This window comes from Scomber scombrus, chromosome 11 (genome assembly GCF_963691925.1).
Source record: "Scomber scombrus chromosome 11, fScoSco1.1, whole genome shotgun sequence".
Lineage (NCBI taxonomy): Eukaryota > Metazoa > Chordata > Actinopteri > Scombriformes > Scombridae > Scomber > Scomber scombrus.
This window is the reverse complement of record NC_084980.1, coordinates 8,768,328-8,787,526: the sequence shown is the minus strand read 5'-3', so window position 1 is coordinate 8,787,526 and position 19,199 is coordinate 8,768,328. Positions and strand designations below refer to the sequence as shown.

Here is a 19,199-nt window from a genome sequence, read left to right as displayed (position 1 = left end):
TTTTAATTACCAACTAATTGCCGACATTTTGAAACCTCTCTCTTTTTCTTTTGGTGGGTCATTATTGTGGCCGGTCTATGTGTACGCCAACAGCAGCATCAGCAGCAAAATTGTGCACAAAAAACCCTCAAAAAAAAGAGAGACTCGAATTTGTTTGTCACCTGCTGCAAGATGCAAACTGTTCTCTCAGGAAGTCATTAGAGCGTCTCTGTATCCAAACACTCAGCTTGAACACAGTATCTTTAATTTTGTGACTGGCAAATCAAATTAGGACATGATGTTCTTTTTCCAGAAATTAAAACAACGCTACATTTGGCATCACTTCATCCGTCAGCCAAAAATAAATAAAAAGGACAAATACGTTTCTCATCACTTTATCTACGAGCCATATAAAGTAAGAGTTTAGAGGTTGGTTCAAGCACTGCAGCGGACAAGGCAGACATGACTGAAGTAAGCTGGTCCAGATTATGCTTGTTTGACTCAGAAGGGCGCCGTGATTCAATAGGACAAGGTGTACCTTCTTAAACAAGGACTGCTGTTTCTCTCAGCCTGTGGTAGAATTTATGGACAGCACAAGGGCAGATACCTCCCTGACACTCATCATGTCTGAGCTTTTTTTTTTGCTGCTGCTTGTTATTTCACTCTGAAGCCGCCTTCCCCCAGAGTCTAGTTTTTCAGTGCTGACAGATGGAAAAAGATTTAATTTCACAGATTGAATCAACCAATATAAAAAATAAAAAAGGCTATTGGACAGTAGGAAATCTACTTAAATTGATTTCCTTTGTGAAGGGGAAAAAACTAGTTACATGCCAAACATTCAAGCCTCTGGATATTTGTGAAAACATGGTGTCATGCTGAGTTTACTCATATAAGTTTGCCTAATAGAGTGTAAGACAATGCTCCAAAGAGACTTCATCATCATCCAGAGCAACACCAACTTGAATCGCCTGGAAATGTTCATTTGAAAGTTAAGTTAAGACAGTTGTGGAGAAATGCACCTCACACAGTGCATTATTAATTAGTCTGAGTTGGTATTTGAACATGTAAAAATGGTCCTGAGTTCATATTTAAAGCTCTGTATTCATGAGTTTGATCTAGGAGATTAAGGTGCAGTTTTAAATCACTTGTGTTTGTTTTAAACTGCAATTAAAATGCATGGCAGAGTACAATTAACAGATGCTAAGTGGAGCCGGTCGCTGCTTGGTGAGTCGCTCCGCAGAGACCGTGTTCAGCATCAGCACCACGGACAGAGCCTCGTATCATAACCCGAGCTCTCAGTGGATGTGAGAGAGATGAAACCAGCACCGGGAGATACTGAACAGCTCCTCAAACTTTAAGGTGTACTTTTTTCTTTTTCTTTTTTTTATAATCGAGCTGTGGTCACAGCGGGCTGGCTTTAGCGCGGTACTCCCTTGAGCAACATGCTGATCGTCTGATTGGTCTGCTCTGGATTTCCATGCTGCTCTCTTCTCACAGAACCACCGGCGCCGCTCCGCTCCCTCCCCCCACCCCACCTCACAACACCACCTCTCCATCCCTCCCATCCACCCCACCTCCGCCCAGACGTCAGCTGCTGGAGAGCGGGCAACGGTGATTTAAATACGGACAGAGAGGAGATGGTGTCTGTATGAGAGACAAGAGCGAGAGCGTCCATTATAGCCAGCCACACGGTGGAGTAAAGCTTAACCAAACTTTTTTTCAATTTTCGAACACCCCCCAACAACCACCACCCTACCCCCTGAACTTGAACTGAGGCACAAAGTTTTGACATTCCCAAACAAACAAACTATTATTTCACTTTTACTGTTTGGCTCTACTTTCTTTTCTTTTTTTTCCTCCACTTGACATTTCTTTTAGAGCATTAAGTGTTGTTCGCTGCGGGAGATGGTTTGTCTTTAGATTCTTTTTTTTCTACATACAGGGTGAAAAAAAATAAATGCCAGCGATATATTAGGTGCTGTTCAGTTCACTGTGGCCGCCTAGTGTGCCACCGCCGTGACACCGGACTGCGATGATCGTGTCCAACGTGAGCCTGAGCGGCTGCGCAGGGGTCAACAGCGCTCTTTGTGCCGGAGCCGGGGAAGGGCACCTGGGGGGAAGCTCATACCGGACCACCCTCTCTCCGACAGGGAACCTGGTGGTGGCTGTGTGCTTGGGCTTCATCGGCACTTTGGGACTAATCAACAACCTCCTGGTGCTCGTTCTCTTCTGCCGTTACAAGATACTGCGGTCGCCCATCAACCTGCTCCTGATTAACATTTCCATCAGCGACCTGCTGGTGTGCGTACTAGGGACTCCGTTCAGCTTTGCGGCCAGCACGCAGGGAAGGTGGCTCATAGGAGAAGGGGGCTGCGTGTGGTATGGCTTCGCAAACTCCCTCTTTGGTGAGTATAAAAATGTGTAATGTGTAAAGAGATTTGTGTGTGTATCATTTTATAGCTTGCGTATATATACATTGTTTTGTTTCAGATGTGGTTGTTAATTTAATGACGGTGCACTGTGCACACAGGCTCTCTTATAGCTGCGCTTTGTTACATTATGACTAAGATTCATGTCTGTGGTGTGAGTGTGCATTTTGAGAATGATTTTAACAGTATTGTCTTTATAACGCCAGATGTTGTTCATGTCAACATCAAACTTTAAATAAAAAGCCTGAAAATCAGTTAAACCTATAAAGAGATTAGTCACTGTGCACGATGCGCACAATATGGATGAATATAGTATCATCAAAGCTATTGATTTTGCTGTTAGCACGTCTTTACATATTTGAATAATATATTTTCTTCCTCTAGAGCTTTCCCTCTGTTCTTTTTAATTGTGAGTGTGATCATCGTGCAGTGTGTCACAGCAGAGATAGATAAGATCTTGGCAAAAGTGCAGATTGTCTTATATTTTATGGTTTGCGCAACATAATCCGATAGAAGTGCTTGCAGTGATCCGGTGTTGCGGATCATAGATTTAAAGCACAACGCATGCACGTGCAGATGCGCAGGTTTCGGTCATGCAGGTGATGAGTTGTGAAAACCTTCTTCGGTCATTATCTCCGGCTGGGGCTTCATGACAGGCTGTTAAATCACTTCCACAGCGCGTGCGTTTCCACGGCGCGCGATCGTTGTGGGTATTTAGGGTGGCATGTGTGCTCAGCGCGCCCTCACAGATGCTTAGTCAGTTGTTCAAATGTCATTATGAACTCTGAGAGCATGTCACACAGGACTGTCAGCGGCTGATTTGGCTGCTGCGTGTGCTGTATATAAAACAGGGCGCAGCCTGCTATTAAATGTCCACTAAATGCTTGTTATAGTTGAGTGGCTGTGCCTTAGGCAAGTAAAGACTCATCACTGTTCATTTAGCTGCTCGTGCTGGTGGGCTGTGGGGCTTTGGGGACGCGGTCTCGGTCCGTGAGCAGGCTACTGCAGATGCATCACCAGCATTTGTTTCAGAACACCATCTGTAATGAGAACGGGGACGTTGGTCTACCTTTGCCCAGGAGTGCTGATATAGATGCAAATGAGGAACAATGATGCAACTGAGAATAAGGCACTCACTCACCTGGAAGCAGGCCAGGCTGAAATGCTGAGCAAAAAAACAAGCTTAATGTTCATATTTGGATAAGCCAGCGGTGCTATAAAAATGTGCAAATAAGGATTTTTAGCATCAAACTAACACAGAAGATAGAATCATATTAATTTCCCTGGAGCACTGTATCAATCACAACTTCAAATGTATATATTTGAGTAATTTGGATGAAAATGTGTTTGATACTAAATTCAGGAGAAGACTCATCCGCAGAACGAATGCAGTACACATTTTAAATGCTCTCCCATCACCAGGAGCCCTTGGCCCGGTGCCTGATTTAAAGTTCCTTAATGAGCAGAATTTCTCGCCATCAGTCACACTAATTGCTTTAAAAGCTTTCCAAGCCATCCAAACAACCTTTGAAGAGCAGGAAGCGTGAGATACGAGCTTTCAAAAACACTAATTTCTCAATGAAGAGCATGTTAGAGCATGTGCACTGCTGTATGTGCTTTCTTCCTGTCCGACTAAAGTGCATTTTTCAGAGAATATCTGGAGGTTTGTGGTTGCAAACACTGACTTTTGAAGAAAACAGACATTTCTACAGTTTACATACTTATACTTTAGACCAGTGTTTTTTTAATTGGCAATCAAACTCAAAAGCCTTCAGAATTACTCTTTTACTTTCTGAACACTGTTTGGCTGAAAGTGGCAATGATCAGCTGTATCTCATACAATTCACTGCATTTAAAGTAGCTAATCATTATATCTCCACACACATTGAGCCTCATGTAAGAAGCAGTTGGTTAGCTCTTAAAATGTGCATACTGGTGTTTTAAGAACGTTTGGTATTCATCAATTTTCTTGAACTTCGTATTTTCTCTGAGGAAACGAAACAGACCATCAACTTTATCGGTTTGATTTACAATTATAATATCCTGATCTGAATTCATTCAGAGTTTAAACTTGGTACCTAAATTAACTTTACAAAAGTATGTATAAGTAAAACAAATCTTACAATCTGTTGACCACGTTTTCACCATTATGGCTGTCAATTAAATGATACATTATTCATTTTATTTTATCATTTTTATTGGCAAATTTTGGCGGAGCAGCTCCTTTTTTTTTTTTGGTGAATAAAACTCTCCCAAAAACTGAGCGGAACACGGAGCCTTATATGGCGATTTTAGGGGGAGGGGAGCGCGTTATGCTAATGAGCCCATCTCGTGAACGCGCGCCTCCTCATGAACAGGTGACGTTAATTGGACTGAAACCAGCCATTGTTTCCACAAGTTCAGACAGTTAGAAGAGTTTGTTGGATCCCAAATAAGAAACTGCTGAAACTACAACTCAGTCGTCATCACATTTTTGTAATTTATCAGGTTGTCACTAGTAAAGTCTACTGGTTTGTTTCCAACATTACAGCCCACATATAAAAATTATAATCAGAGGAATAATCCCAGCCACTGAATGTCATGCTCAGCTTTTAAAATTGATTGGTTATTGCAATAAAACTCTGAAACTTTTGATGAAATGCGGAGCTTTTCAAAAACAGAGCCTTCCAAGTTCCTTTACAACTGCTTTCCTCTGATGAAGTTTGCGTAAAAGGGCTCATAAATCTTGCACAAAGGGTTCCCTCTCACTCACTTCAACGCGTCTCATCTCATTATGTTTAAAGGCTCACTTTTAACTGGAGCAGCTTGCTGTAGCCACCCACAAGCCAAACAGCAGTGCTTCTAATACCTGTTGTAGCTGCAGATTTCAGGCAAATGCTCACACCGTGCGCTCAACTTAGCCTAACTAAATTGAATTTTCCTTCGCTTAAGAGCTTCTTGAATCTGTCAAACTTTTTTAAATTGAAAACAGACTCTGGAGCACCGCACTTCTACTTCCTCTGGGATAAATTGGCAATTTCCAAAACAGGATTACTTCATTTCAGTCATATCCCGGAGAATAAAGCGAAGCCCTCGATGTTTCTCGGTATCTGGATGATTGTATCCGCTGTCTCGCTAACTCAAGTGTTATGACGAGATTAAGCGCCATCTGAAGATGTGTAACACTGACATCCACAAGGAGCCAATTTATTAAAATCTGACATGACTTTGGCTTCTACCAGCTAAAACAGATCAGGAGGAGAGACGGAGTGAGAGAGAGAGAGAGGGATAGAGAGATGGCTCGCAGACATAATTAGAGGCTCCATTGGTTATGGAGGAGTAATTCCACAATGGGTTCATAAAAACAGAGCAAAAGAAAGAGTGAGGAGGGTCCGAGAGAAGAAGAATTGATTGTTTAGGTGAATAACTGGGTGCAGCTTTGACAAAGCGACTGTGTCTGTCTTCACCAAATCACTACAAAGCCTTTCCGAATGATCAATGTTCCTTCAAATTAGAGGGCATCACTGTCACCGACAAAAGACACTTATCTTGGTGTTAGGACATCGTATACCTGCCCCCTCCTCACATTGATTTCTACTCTTTTTTTTGCTGCTTTCAGCCTATAAGGTCCCAGATTTTTGAATGACTGAACAAGTGAAGATCCGCTGCTTTGACTTTACGCTGGGAGCACTGACTGAAGACAATCTGTGGAGACACGCACACACACACAGACACCCCTTCTCCCCCTCCTCTTCTTATATAGGCTACCCTCTGCTCTGCGATCACCCGTTTAGCTGCCTCACCTCTGCTGCCCACCTCTTTGCATTTTCCTCTCCATCTCACTGAACATTTTATTGCCTTCCATTATGTTGTGGAGGAACAGGGGAGGATTTTTTTTTTTTTTGCCTCCCCTTGTGTTTGACATCAGGTCCGCGTGTCCCTGCATACTGCTGTCTGCCTCCTCCTGCCTCAAGTGGACTGTGCACACACTCACTGGATTAACCTTGCACCGCTGGGCTGCTCTCCCTGCATACTGAAGTTAGATTGACCTACTGCAAGCTGACACAGACACACACACACACCAGATCATGGTCACTTTAGGGGACACTACATAGACTTATATGCATTTCCTGGAGATTTAGCGTAATCCTAACCATCACCACTGACCCCAAAATCAGCTTTTGTCACCAATTGAACAAGCCATCCCCAATTAACTGATCCTAAGCCTGAAATTTGTCCCCAAAAGTAGCCTATGACAGTCTATATACACTTACACGAGTGAGATATAAGCTCAGAAATGGATGCACATACACATGTGTAGAGGGGGGGGGGGGGGGGGGGGGGGGGGGGGGGGGGGGGGGTGAAAATATATATATATACATGTGCATCACGTAGACGCAGGCAGCACCTGGTTTGAGTGATGTTCAATTGTTATGACGGCACGAAGGAGTCTCAGCAGGGGGAAAGAAAGCAGAGCAGTCCTCCGCCATAAAGGTCAGAGTGAGGGAGCTGGCTAATGAGCCTGTGTAGTAAACAGAGAAATGCAGGTCTCTTAATGCAAAGACAAAAAATATGACATGGCCATCTGGTTTGAGTTGCTTATTAGAGAGACGTTTGCAAATCTGTTGAAAGGTTTCTATTTTTCTTTTTAGACCTGGTAGTGTCACAGCGGTTCCACACACCTGTGATCTCGGAGAAAAAAAAGACACCGAGAAGGGATTTATAGGACAAACACAGCTTTATTCGATCCTGTGTTTTTCATTCAAACTGTCTTTCCCCGGATATCCAGTATCAGACAAGTGATACCGAACCAGATGCTTTCCAACAGACAGATAAGACAGTAGCAGTGAGGGAGCATCACAGAGACAGCAGAACAAAGATGCTTCTTCTTTTTTAAATTTTTTTTTAATATTTCAAACATTATCAGATCATAAGATGTTTCATTTTGGAATATTAGATTCAGCTGCTGCCTCTGATCCTGCCAGAGGACCAGAAGATGGATTGTGGGTGATGTTTGATTTCAGATGCGATGAAGTTTGACATTACACTCCTCCAATAAAGAATTGCTCTCATCAAGAGGGTGGACATACGATGGCATCAGCTGGTATAATCAGGTTTTCCTGTTAAAAATGACCAATTATGATCACCTGCAACAGCTGTGTAGAGCCGTGACGACAGAGGTTTAGTGACATGATTACCGCCGGTATTCAATTTCCTATTTCCATGTCTCTGTATGTGAGGGATGAAAGCGAGTTGCTAATCAGCTTTAGCAATTTGATGGGTGTGATTAGATTTGGCTCCTCACTCAAATTCGGTGTCTGTGGGCATTGGAGACGTTTATAGATGTTATCAGTCTATTATCTGAAAGATGTGCTACACCACATGGTCCCAACCTGGCTTCACAGGATTTCACTGGAAAGGAAGAACTCTAATCTGCATCAGGAAATCAAAGTTTTATCACAAAAACACTAAATACTAAAATCCAAAAGCCCCAAAATCTGAAGCCCTTATCAGCAGGAAGACATCATTTGTCAGTACCTTCATAAACTCCTACAGATGAAAAGCATGATTATTCTGACCATTCTCTGCTCTGCCCTCATAGTGATTAAGGTTTGGTTAGGTGCAACAGGGTTAGGGTTAGGTGCATATTGAAATCTCACATACTGTTTATATTCTGACTCATAATAAGTCTCTACACCAATTCACATCATAAATCCCCCATCAGTCATGAATAAATGTTTGATTAATCTTATGGGAAAATACATTCATAATCACTAGTTTATGGTCCAGAAGAACATTTTATAGAATATGATGAATACAACGTTTGAATGCTGACTTTTGAATTTGTTTAATAAACACAGGTCAAATTTGTACATTTACATAAAAATGTGTATCAGCTGCACAAAAATTAAAAAATGTTGCATTTTATTTACATTTTGGTACACTGTGGATCACATTAGGAAAATAAACGTGTATGTGCTGGTTTTACAGCTCTCAAATGTTAAAAAAAAAAAAAAAAGGTCAGATTTGACTCTGAACAGTGTGTTAGGGTTAAGGAAAGATCATAGTTAGGGTTAAAAAAAAAAAACTGACTTGGTAGTTTGACAAAACTATCTCCACTTTCAACCGCATCACATGGTCTTGTGGGTTTGGTCAGTTATCAGGAGTCCAGGTTAGATTGAGCCAACTTGTCCTAAAGGTATTCAGACTAATGGAAAGTTAGGTAACATCTGCTGATGAAGACCATATCATATGAGCCAAAAGCTCCACAACAAGTGAGTAAATGGACCTTGAAGTGAGACTATTTTGTCAACTTAACCCAAACCATGATTTTTCCTAACCTTCACTCTACAGCTTTTTGTGCCTAAACCTAAACTTCTCTAAACTGCTAGACAAGTCTTTTTTCTATTGACAGTTTAGTTTATCTTAAGGAAACTAATGAACTGACATGGTACAGTGTTTAAATCACCAACTGCAACTTCTGTATGTTAGAGGTGTCTTTTTAGTAAAAGAGTAGGCAAACACACACCAAAGTCTTTGTAAGGTTCTGGTACTTATAGCAGAATTCAGAAAGGAGAAATAGGAGAAAGTACTGCACTCGGTTCCATTTTTAGTTCTTTTAATCACCAACATTTCTACAAACACTCTGACGAAGTCTTTGTCAAAACATTGGTGATTAAAAGAATAAGAGGAGCATTTTTCACCTTTTACTATAACTTTTACTATAGTTTTTAGAGCTTTTACTACTCCCAGCCAATCAGAAAATGGTATAAACAGCAAACCTGCATTAACTAATCATAAGAAGTTTTGTAAGACTGCTGCATATTGGATTAGAGGCTACTTCTATCAGATTGTGGTTTAATATAACAGATGTTGCTGTTTCACCATACCAGTGTTTACTGATGGCACTGAGATATCAATACAGGGATTTAAGCCTGAAAATGAGATCAGTCTACTTGTTGCGAGAAGACAGTTCAGCTCCTGTTTCAGAGCGAGTGACGACAGAGAATAAGTGTTGAAAAATGACAGGCCTGATGAGACAGAGCAGCAATGAGTTGGGTATGAAAGCCCCTTTTGTCAAAATATAACAAAAACTGTGTTTGGAATTGGTTGCTATTAGTCAGTCGGCTCTGATCAAACAGGAACAGAAGTGGGCTGTTGTACAACTGTGTTGACTTGTGATATTGCAGTAACAGAGCTATAAAAAGCAGCTAAGCAGTCTGTGCAGGAGAAGCTACACGAGTTCAATGTCTAGGAGCTAACGACAAACACCACACACTCTGCTACGGAGTTTAGACGCTGCAGTCAGGGGCATACACATACTGTATGGTCAATGTTTGTAAGATGTGAGCGAGGAAAATCATCATCTTCAATCCCACAGCTGAAATCTGTTTCCATCTTCTTCTACTAGCTCTCTTTTTCTTCCTCTCTCCCACCTACAGTATATTCTCCTACTCTCTTTTTACGTTCGTTCGTATTCCTTCATGAGCAAAAAGGAGCGTCCAGCGTAGGTCCGCTTCAGTCTTCACGGCCATTGAAAATCAATGAGCATGAAGGACGACCTTGTGGATCATAATGGCTTCAAAACAAATAGAAAACCGGATGAAAAGGGTTAAGGGTTCAGCGTGAACACTGAGCTGCGGGCTCCTGTGGCCCTTTCCTCTAAAATACAGAGACAGAGAGTCATAGAGATGGTGAAATAGAGGGAGAGTGTGTTTATTGAGCGCTTACGGGAAGAATAAAAGATCTCTTCCAAATCTTGGGTGCTGTGTTTCGCTGCGTTGCTTCTGTCAAGCGGAGACACTACAGGTAGCGCTGCTGTTTGTGATTTACAGCAGCATGTATCTGCTGCATGTGGAATGAAATATTAGATGACTCCACCAGACTTATTATGCAGCACTTTTCTCTCAGGTAATTGTTAAAAAAAAAAAAATCATAACCCTGTTTGATGCTGTAAAGCCAATTTAAGCTGCACTTTTGATTTCAGAAAGAGTTGTGAAGCTTTATATCACTACAGTAGATAAATATTTGAGCAGGTAGTGCATGTTTGTCTTATTTGAGTCAGTAGGCTGTGGGATGTATTTAATGCTTATCTATGTGTGTGTGTGTGTGTGTGTGTGTGTGTGTGTGTGTGTGTGTGTCCTGTTCATCCTCTACAGGCATCGTGTCCCTGATCTCCCTGGCCGTCCTCTCCTATGAGCGCTACAGCACCATGATGGCCCCCACTGAGGCGGACTCTTCCAACTACTGTAAGACCTCCCTGGGCATCGCTCTGTCCTGGGTCTACTCGCTCATCTGGACCCTGCCGCCGCTCTTCGGCTGGAGCCGTTACGGCCCCGAGGGACCCGGGACCACCTGCTCTGTCGACTGGAAGGCCAAGACGGCGAATAACATATCTTACATCATCTGCCTGTTTGTCTTCTGCCTCATCGTGCCGTTCCTAGTGATCGTGTTCTCCTACGGGAAGCTGCTGTGCGCCATCAGACAGGTGAGTCAGTGTGGGGGAAGACTTCCACCAAACTGAACACATTACTTATTAAACCTGATAGTTGAGCAGAATAAGTGCTGATGACATCCAAAATGCTTCCTGACAAGGTAAGCAGTCGAAAAGGTTATTTTTTTAAAAAAGAGAGAGAATGTTCAAAATTGAAGATATCTTGACTTCAATTATTTCCTGGTATGAGTCAAGCTCCAAAAACCCTTGAAACTACATTTCCCATAATGCAACACAATAGCATCTTTCATGAAATGCCCACATATCTCAAATCTCACAGCTCCAGTTTGTAATGAAGGGTTACTACTAATTAACTACAAAGTCAACTTTGAAAAGCTCCCTGCAGAGCCACAGAAGACATTTTACAACTGTTTTTACAGGCTGACTGAAACCCTGCATGAGTGAACTCAACTTAATGTGAAAAATTTGCAGGGTGGCCTTTAAAAGGTCTCAAAATGAATGGAGAAGTGATTTATTTAGACACAAAGAACCTCTAATTCCAGCAGCTGGCAGATGTTTAGTGTTTCATAATGGTTATTACCCAGCATTTTTTAAAATAGAACAATCATTTTGTATGATTGTACATCAGGCTCATGGTGTTATTTCTTCAATACAAGCTGACTCAGCAGATGTTGGGAATCTAGCTGTGGCAGTGTTACAGTATTAACTGCAGCGTAATGCATCTGAACTAAGCCAGAGCAGCAACACTGCAAGTAAAACCAAATCCTATCACAGCCTCTTGATGTCAGAGATCTCAGCAAGTTATTAATATATAAAACAAGTCAAAACTAAAAAATTGACTCCTGAAGTTTACATAAAACCTGACAATGTCCTTGTCTTTATTGGTAACGATGTTTCAGACTGTAGCCTCTTCTCCAATGTTAACAGTGCAGAATGTGCACTGGGTTATGAAACATTTTCATTCATTTAAGTAGATCTCAGAAGAAGAAAGTTGAACTACGCTGTGAGACAAAAATACTGAATTTATAAAAATGTTAAATAAATCTAATACATGAGATACTGTGCAGCCAACACAGTAGTAGGCTATGCATTGTGATTACATTATTGTAACTTTTATGTAGTTGTTTCTACTCACTTTTCTACTGATCTCAGGCAGCTAAACTGACCTTCTCTTAAAGCTGTTAAATCAAACGTGCTACTGCTTCATGAGCATTTCTATAGCGGATGAATTTACTGGAGCTTTTTTTCATATGACCTTCCACTCAAATGGCTGTTTTATACTTTAGCAGAGTTAATTATCGTTATGAACCATTAACTGGGGCTCTATCAAACTCAAATTAATGTTGCTGCTGTCATTGTAAGTCCATAAAGTCGATCTCTGAGGGTTTTTTTGGTCTCCATTTGGTTCCCACATTTCTCTAAAATCACCTCAAAAACTACAAACTGACTGTGTGTGTTCACTTCTGATGAGCTGAGCCACATCATGTAAGTGACACATTCAGCAGTACATTTTGTCTGTGAGGTGAGAAGGACAGCAGATCATCTAGAGCAGTGGTTCCCCACCTAGGGGTCGGGACACCCATAAGGGTTCGCTGGATTAATCAAAGGGGTCAGGACAAGGTTTATTCTAATTTCTGCTTGATTTCTTGTGGATTTCTATTTTTTACCTCCCCAAGCCTCTAAAAGCTCTTTAAATAAAACTAAATAAGTGCAAGGTTAATCGATTAATCATTTAGTTGATCGGCAGATGATTAATCAACAACTATTTTGATAACTGTATAATTGATTGTCATTTTTTAAGCAAAAAGGTAAAAAACAAGAGTTTCAGCTTCTCAGATGGGATCATTTATTACTTTTCTTTGTTGGACATGAAGATAAACTGGATGTATTTGGGATTTGGACTGTGAGTCAGACAAAACCAAACATCTGAAGATGTAATGTTGGACTGTGGGGAACTTTAAAAGATATTTTTTACTGTTTTTTACCATCTTATGGACAATAACCGATGAATCAATAACTTAACTGGCAGACATCATGTCACAAGGGGTCTTAGCTAGACTCTGAATTATTTTAAGGGGGTAACAGGCCACAGGAACCACTGATCTAGAGAGACAGTGTATTTGGTGAGATTTGCTGCTATCCACCCTGTGGCTGTGAACTGTAGCATGTTTGGATTTTCACACACTGTTCTGCACTGAATGACCGGAAGAATATGAGGGGAGACAGTGTGGAAGGTGGTGCTCTCCTTCTCCGGGGAAGCCACACACACACACACACACACACACACACACACACACACACACACACACACACACACACACACACACACACACACACACACACACACACACACACACACACACACACACACACACACACACCAGGATTAACACCTACTCAGTCTCTGTGACCATAAAGTGTGTGTGTGTGTGTGTGTGTGTGTGTGTGTGTGTGTGTGCGTGCGTGCGTGTCTTTGCATGAGCATGCTTGTGCTCGGCCCTCTGATAAATAGCTCAGCAGACTGGTATGCGACACTGACACAGCTGTGAGCAAAAACGAATAACAATCAATCTAATAACAACAATCTTTCTTTGACTGGAGGAGGAGAGGTCTCTTGTTAAAGTCTTTTGTCCTCTCTCTCCTCATAATTTTTCACCAGTTTCTCTTTCTTCTGTTCTTTCTCACGCTTAATCTATCTGCTGTCTCTCCTCATCAGAAAACACAGTTGTTAGACCAATATTGGGGGGTGAGTGAAAGTAATAATGTTCAGTTTTTCTCTTGTAGCCTTTGTCAGGTTTCTCCTGCTTCTCTCTTCTATTCCTTCTAAAAAAAATGTTCTCTCTATTATATGTGGGGTGTTCTCTCTATTATATGCAGCTTCTTTGTGCGAGATTACATTCTTTATCTTTGCTCGTTTCAATGGCTCGCCTTGCTGTTCAGGGTTCTTCTTCCCCCTTACTGCTAAATGTCAGAAGGTGATGTTAGGTGACACCAGCTGGGACAGATAAACGAAGTCAAGCATCTTGTCCACTACAAGCTGAAAGAAGTGAACTGGAGAGCGGTGTGTGTGTGTGTGTGTGTGTGTGTGTGTGTGTGTGTGTGTGTGTGTGTGTGTGTGTGTGTGTGTGTGTGTGTGTGTGTGTGTGTGTGTGTGTGTATGTGTGTGTGTGTGTGTGTGTGTGTGTGTGTGTGTGTGTGTGTGTGTGTGTGTGTGTGCGTGTGTGTGTGTGTGTGTGTGCGTGTGTGTGTGTGTGTGTGTGTGTGTGTGTGTGTGTGTGGTCAACATGGGGTGAAACTGACTAAAGTTTAAGTTTGTTCCAGATGGATGTACAATCAGAGGAAGAGGAGGAAACAGATACTTAGAAGAAAGTCAAGGAGGACTTCCAAACTTAATTTAGTTTCACGCTTTACCTCGCTGTGGTGTAAAAAAATAAATACAATTTTAAAAAAAGGAGAAAAAAAGTGCTCCTCGTTCAGATTAACGTAAACCTCATCCCGCCCGTCAAGTGCGTACTGGGAGGATTTTAAAGGAAAAGAAATGAACAGATAGACGGGGAAAAAGAGAAAATGACAGGCGGACAGATGCGCAGGATGAACCAGTCTCTGCTTGCTTGCACATGCTTGTAAGTGTCTGTCAGTGCTGTCGTCCCTTGTTATTGCTCGTTGTGTGTAAAGGGAAGTTTTGGTCTTGATCAGTGCAGAGGACAGAACGCTGTGAAGAGAGGTGAGTTCTTCCCTTCACAGGCACGTCCATCTGGGACCATCTTTAAATAGATGCATGCTTTAGAGCTTCACTTTGGATTATAGTTTTTATTTATTTATTTGGCTTATTGTTTGTTGCTTTGACCTGTCCTTGTGTATAAGGCAAATTAAATCTGTCTCTGTCTAAGCCATGTTAAATCATGTATACTGTAGATCTGCAGCGATTAGTTGATAAATCAATCGACAGGAAACTAATCAGCAATTGTTTTAATAATTTAATAATAGATTTTAAGCAAATAATCACATATTTACTGGTTCCTGTTTTCCAAATGTGAGGATTTGAGGCTTTTCTGTGTCATACATGATAACAAACTCACTATATTTGGACTTGAGCTATTAATGGGCCAAAACAAGACACTTCAAGGTGTCACCTTGGGCTTTAAAAAGTTATAACAGCCAATTCTTCACTATTTTCTGCCATTTTATTTACAAAGAGATAAACTGAGGAAATAATCTGCAGATTAATCAATAATTTAAAAAAAGAAGGTTAATGGCATAATGTGATCAAGATGATGATCATTTATAGGAAAAAATATAGTTTGTAAGAAGAGCTTTCATGAGTGGCCATCATATAAGGTGCAAATCAGGGTTATTATAGTTAACTAAAACTATGACTAAACCTACAATAAACCAGGTGCACATACACATAAAGTCTCTCTGAGTTACTAAGGATCTATTAGATATGTGAGGGAACGTGACTGCACCGAATCCAAGACATGGTGTTGGAGAAAGTTGAAAATGAGGGCAAAGGCAAAGTGAAACACGCACAGGAATCTTATACATCATATAATTCTGCCATCTTCTGCTCTGAGTTCGTCAAATTGTAGCCTCGAATTTCTCCTTCATCCTACGACGTCCCGTATTACTCCTGTGACCTCAGGAATTTTTATGTGCTGAAGCTGCATTCGGAAACGAGATTAAACCAAGACTAACACTGAATGTCTGAAATCACATGAATTGAACGTTGTCTGTACAAGAAAATGTAAGGCATTCGAAAGCGGAAGGCTCCGTCTTGATTGAATCTACGAATGAATATTTCATTATTCTGGCTTTTCTCAAGATTGTAGCTGCACAGGCTGATTTTAGAGGTGTAAAAATGCATTTAAAATCAGCCCATGTCGTAAGAAGAGTTTGTGAAGGTAAACGTCTTCTCCTATGTGGGTTGATCATCCCTTACGGGTAAGCACAACATACTGTATATAAAAGGGTGTAGCATCAGGTTGGAGGGGCGTATTCAGGTGCTATTAAAGGGATACAAATTGCAAACAGGTTGCTGGCAAATGTTGCAAATCACAGTTGTTTTACATGAAAATTGCAGAGAGCTGCTGCTGCTGCTGCTGCTTGTTATCTGAAAACATGACGGAACACCAGGAAAACATCAGCTTGAGACAACATGAGATGTGCACTTGTAAGAAAAAAATAGACCTTTACATAAACCATGACCAACAAACAAAAAAAAGATACAAAAACAACATAGTTTTCCTGAGTAATTACATCTAATTTACATAATGGAACAATATTTAGTGTCTTTCTTGATATATCAGATGAAATTAAGATCTTGGATGTGGTTAACTGCTGATTGATTGCTTTATCGCACAAGTACAGTGCTTGAGGGGATTTTGTGTGACTCTGATGATTCATGATTCCGACAAGTCCGGTTCATCAAAGCTATTAGATTTCCTGATTTAAAGAGTCTCTGGTAGGTTTTTGGACTCAGCAACAACAGTGTCATTAAACTGAAGACATGAGAGCAGCATCAGCAAAGAGACGCTTGAAATCATTTGGACAAATTACGAAGACGTATGCAGACGTACACACACACACACAGACACACACACATACACACACACAGACACACACACACACACACACACACACACACACACACACACACACACACACACACACACACACACACACACACACACACACACACACACACACACACACACACACACACAGATAAGCAGCGATTTACCCCCCCCTCTCTCTCGTTTCAACATCTTTACCCTTGGTCTGAATTCATTATTTGACTCATACGTCCCTGTGGATATCTAGCGATACTCTCAAGTGCTACAATTTTTCTCCAACATCCTGTAGGCTATGTGTGGCAGAGAGAGGTAGAGATGAAGAGTGGGAGGGAGATGGAGATATCAAGAGGAAGCGAAGGAGGCAGTGGAGATGAAAAAAGAGCAAAGGGGGGAGGAGAGGAGGGTGACGATAGACTGCTGGGGTCCTAATTATATGCTGGCCCACATCAATGTAGTGACCTTGCTCTGGTCATGTGGTAATTTCATTTGCCACAAGCTGATTTTTTTTTTTTTTTTTTTTGGCCAGCATCCTAGCCCTGTTTGGTGATTTCATGACCTGCTATCATATCACGCAAAAAATGGATGGGGAGTGCACTACAGGGGACTTTCAAAGCTAATTAGGGTAAAGAAATTACATATGTGCCTGTATCTACTTAGCTGGCATGCACAAAAGGTAGTGTAAAGAGGTTTTTTACCTTTTTAATCATTCACTCGATCGAACACACCTGTCAGCAGATGGAAATCAGTGAGGGAACATCTCTTTGTTGCTGCACTAGTGGATCTTAAGAGTGCTTACATACCTGCTTTTAATAATGCAGGTTAGTTTTTTTAATGAATTTTTTTGGCTGTGATGTTGGCAGCATTGCTCACATATTAACCTGTTTTTTTTATGCACCTGGAGGATTAAAAAATTACTAAGAGGCAGATCAAGGCCAAACTCCCCAATAGCAGAATATTCCTTGGAAAACAGATATAACTAAACATGGCAACACTAGAAGAGGTTATTCTGTTGTTTAGGGCTGAAGCAAGTTTATGAAATTAAATGAGTCAGTAACTTCATTGTCAATTTCAAGCGAAAATGTGTAGTTTTTTAAATGGAATGATTTGCTTTTGTGCTTTATTTTTTACAACTAAATACCTCTGGACTTTGGACTGTTGGTCCGACAGAGCGAGATATTTCAAGAAATCACCTTATGCAGTAGGAAATTGAAAAACTTTTTGTGACATTTCAGGGACTGAACAATTAGCTGATTGAGAAAATAATCAGCAAATTATTCGCTAATCATTATTTGCTGCCGTCATATTGCAGATTACAGCATTGCAGCAAAAAAGAAGCTGCAGTGGAGGGAGACATCATGTAAATGCACGTTATTGCAAACAAGTGCAATTATTTTCTCCTCCAAACTTTGTCTTCTGTCGACCTTATTTCACATACTGAGATTTTGCCTCTGTTGTTTATGAGCTTCACCACATCTTGTGGATGTTAACGTCTTTTTCTGAGCATATGAAGAGGCATAGCTCTGATGGCACACAGTCAATGCAGGATAGTGATTACAAGTGGACAAACCTATTGTTAAAAGCAAGGTTATTAGTCAGTAAGTGTTGAACTTGATTCTTGCTGCTTTCATCTGGACAAAAAGGAAGGAATCTCTGTCTATTTGTATGCATGTGTATCTTGACTACCGTTCATTCGATTGACTTCACACATGTCAGGTGTGTTATTGAGAACCAAAGGAAGTGCAGTGTGGAGTGTGACGTTGTTTGGATGAGCGGTTGTTAAGGAAAATGCAAAAATACCTCATAAACAACGTTGCTCCTGCTTCTTCTTCTGACTGCGGAGCAGAAATACGGACAGCACCACTCCACCATTGCAACCCACACGGTGGTCAGAGGTGGGATTACATCCGTAGTGATGAGAACCTGCAGAGACAATGAATTGAAAAAGTTCTAAGTTAAGCTCTACTATTAGTGTTCCTCATGCAGGAGGGAACATCGGTAAATTGTAGCCAATAGCAATACCAAAAATCTACATGTGAGGCATTTGGGGAACAGGTACCATTGAGAAATCGGGCCTATTTGGAACAGGCACATTTGGTTGTTATTCTAGCAAAATAACCCTAAACCTAACCCTTACCCTAACCCCAACCTAGTGTCATTATTAAGTCCATGAGACACATTTTTTTTCTTTTCTTAACATCATTCTCACATCTTTTTATTTTTTTAATGTAAGCAGATTGCTGCTAGTGTGTGTACGCTCATCTTTTCAAATTTATTTGGCAAATAAAATGTTTGTCACGTAGGTTGAACAAACAAAAAGTGGTTTCATAATGTTTTATAGTCTGTACAGCACTCATTGTCTCATAATAGTTTAAAGAGAGTTTTGGTCCCCGGTTGTTCTGAATGAAGAATGTTCCATGTCTGGATGTATTACTTCAATTGAGACCGTCAGACCAGACAATTTCTTAGTCCAGCACCAGTATGATATCTCACTAAATGACCAGCTCTGCACCTGTTATCATTTATTACCAAAAATCTCTTGCTATCCAAGTGCTGCTATAAACTTGAGTCTGTGTTAACGTCTTGATTTGCATCATCCTTGATGTTCCTCATCACAAAAACAAAGTAACTAAAATACCTCACTACACACACGACACAATCAGAGAGGTAGAGGCGAGGAGACGCAGCTGTGAAAACACGTCTTGGCAACTCTTGGAATGAAAACTGCCAGCACTTCTGCTTGATATGCGCTTGGTGGCAGAGTGGCGAGATGCTGGAGGGCACGGC

At 41.1% G+C, this 19,199-nt stretch overlaps 1 protein-coding gene across 1 annotated transcript in view; it reads left to right on the top strand.

Annotated features, from left to right (window-relative positions):
* Window positions 1-2,011: 2,011 nt before the first annotated feature.
* Window positions 2,012-19,199, top strand: part of tmtopsa (teleost multiple tissue opsin a) — a 59,469-nt gene continuing 42,281 nt past the window's right edge. Inside the window, exons 1-2 of the mRNA XM_062429041.1 lie at window positions 2,012-2,384; window positions 10,547-10,875. Of these exons, the coding sequence (XP_062285025.1) occupies window positions 2,012-2,384; window positions 10,547-10,875 (702 nt within the window). The remainder of the gene's footprint in view (window positions 2,385-10,546; window positions 10,876-19,199) is intronic.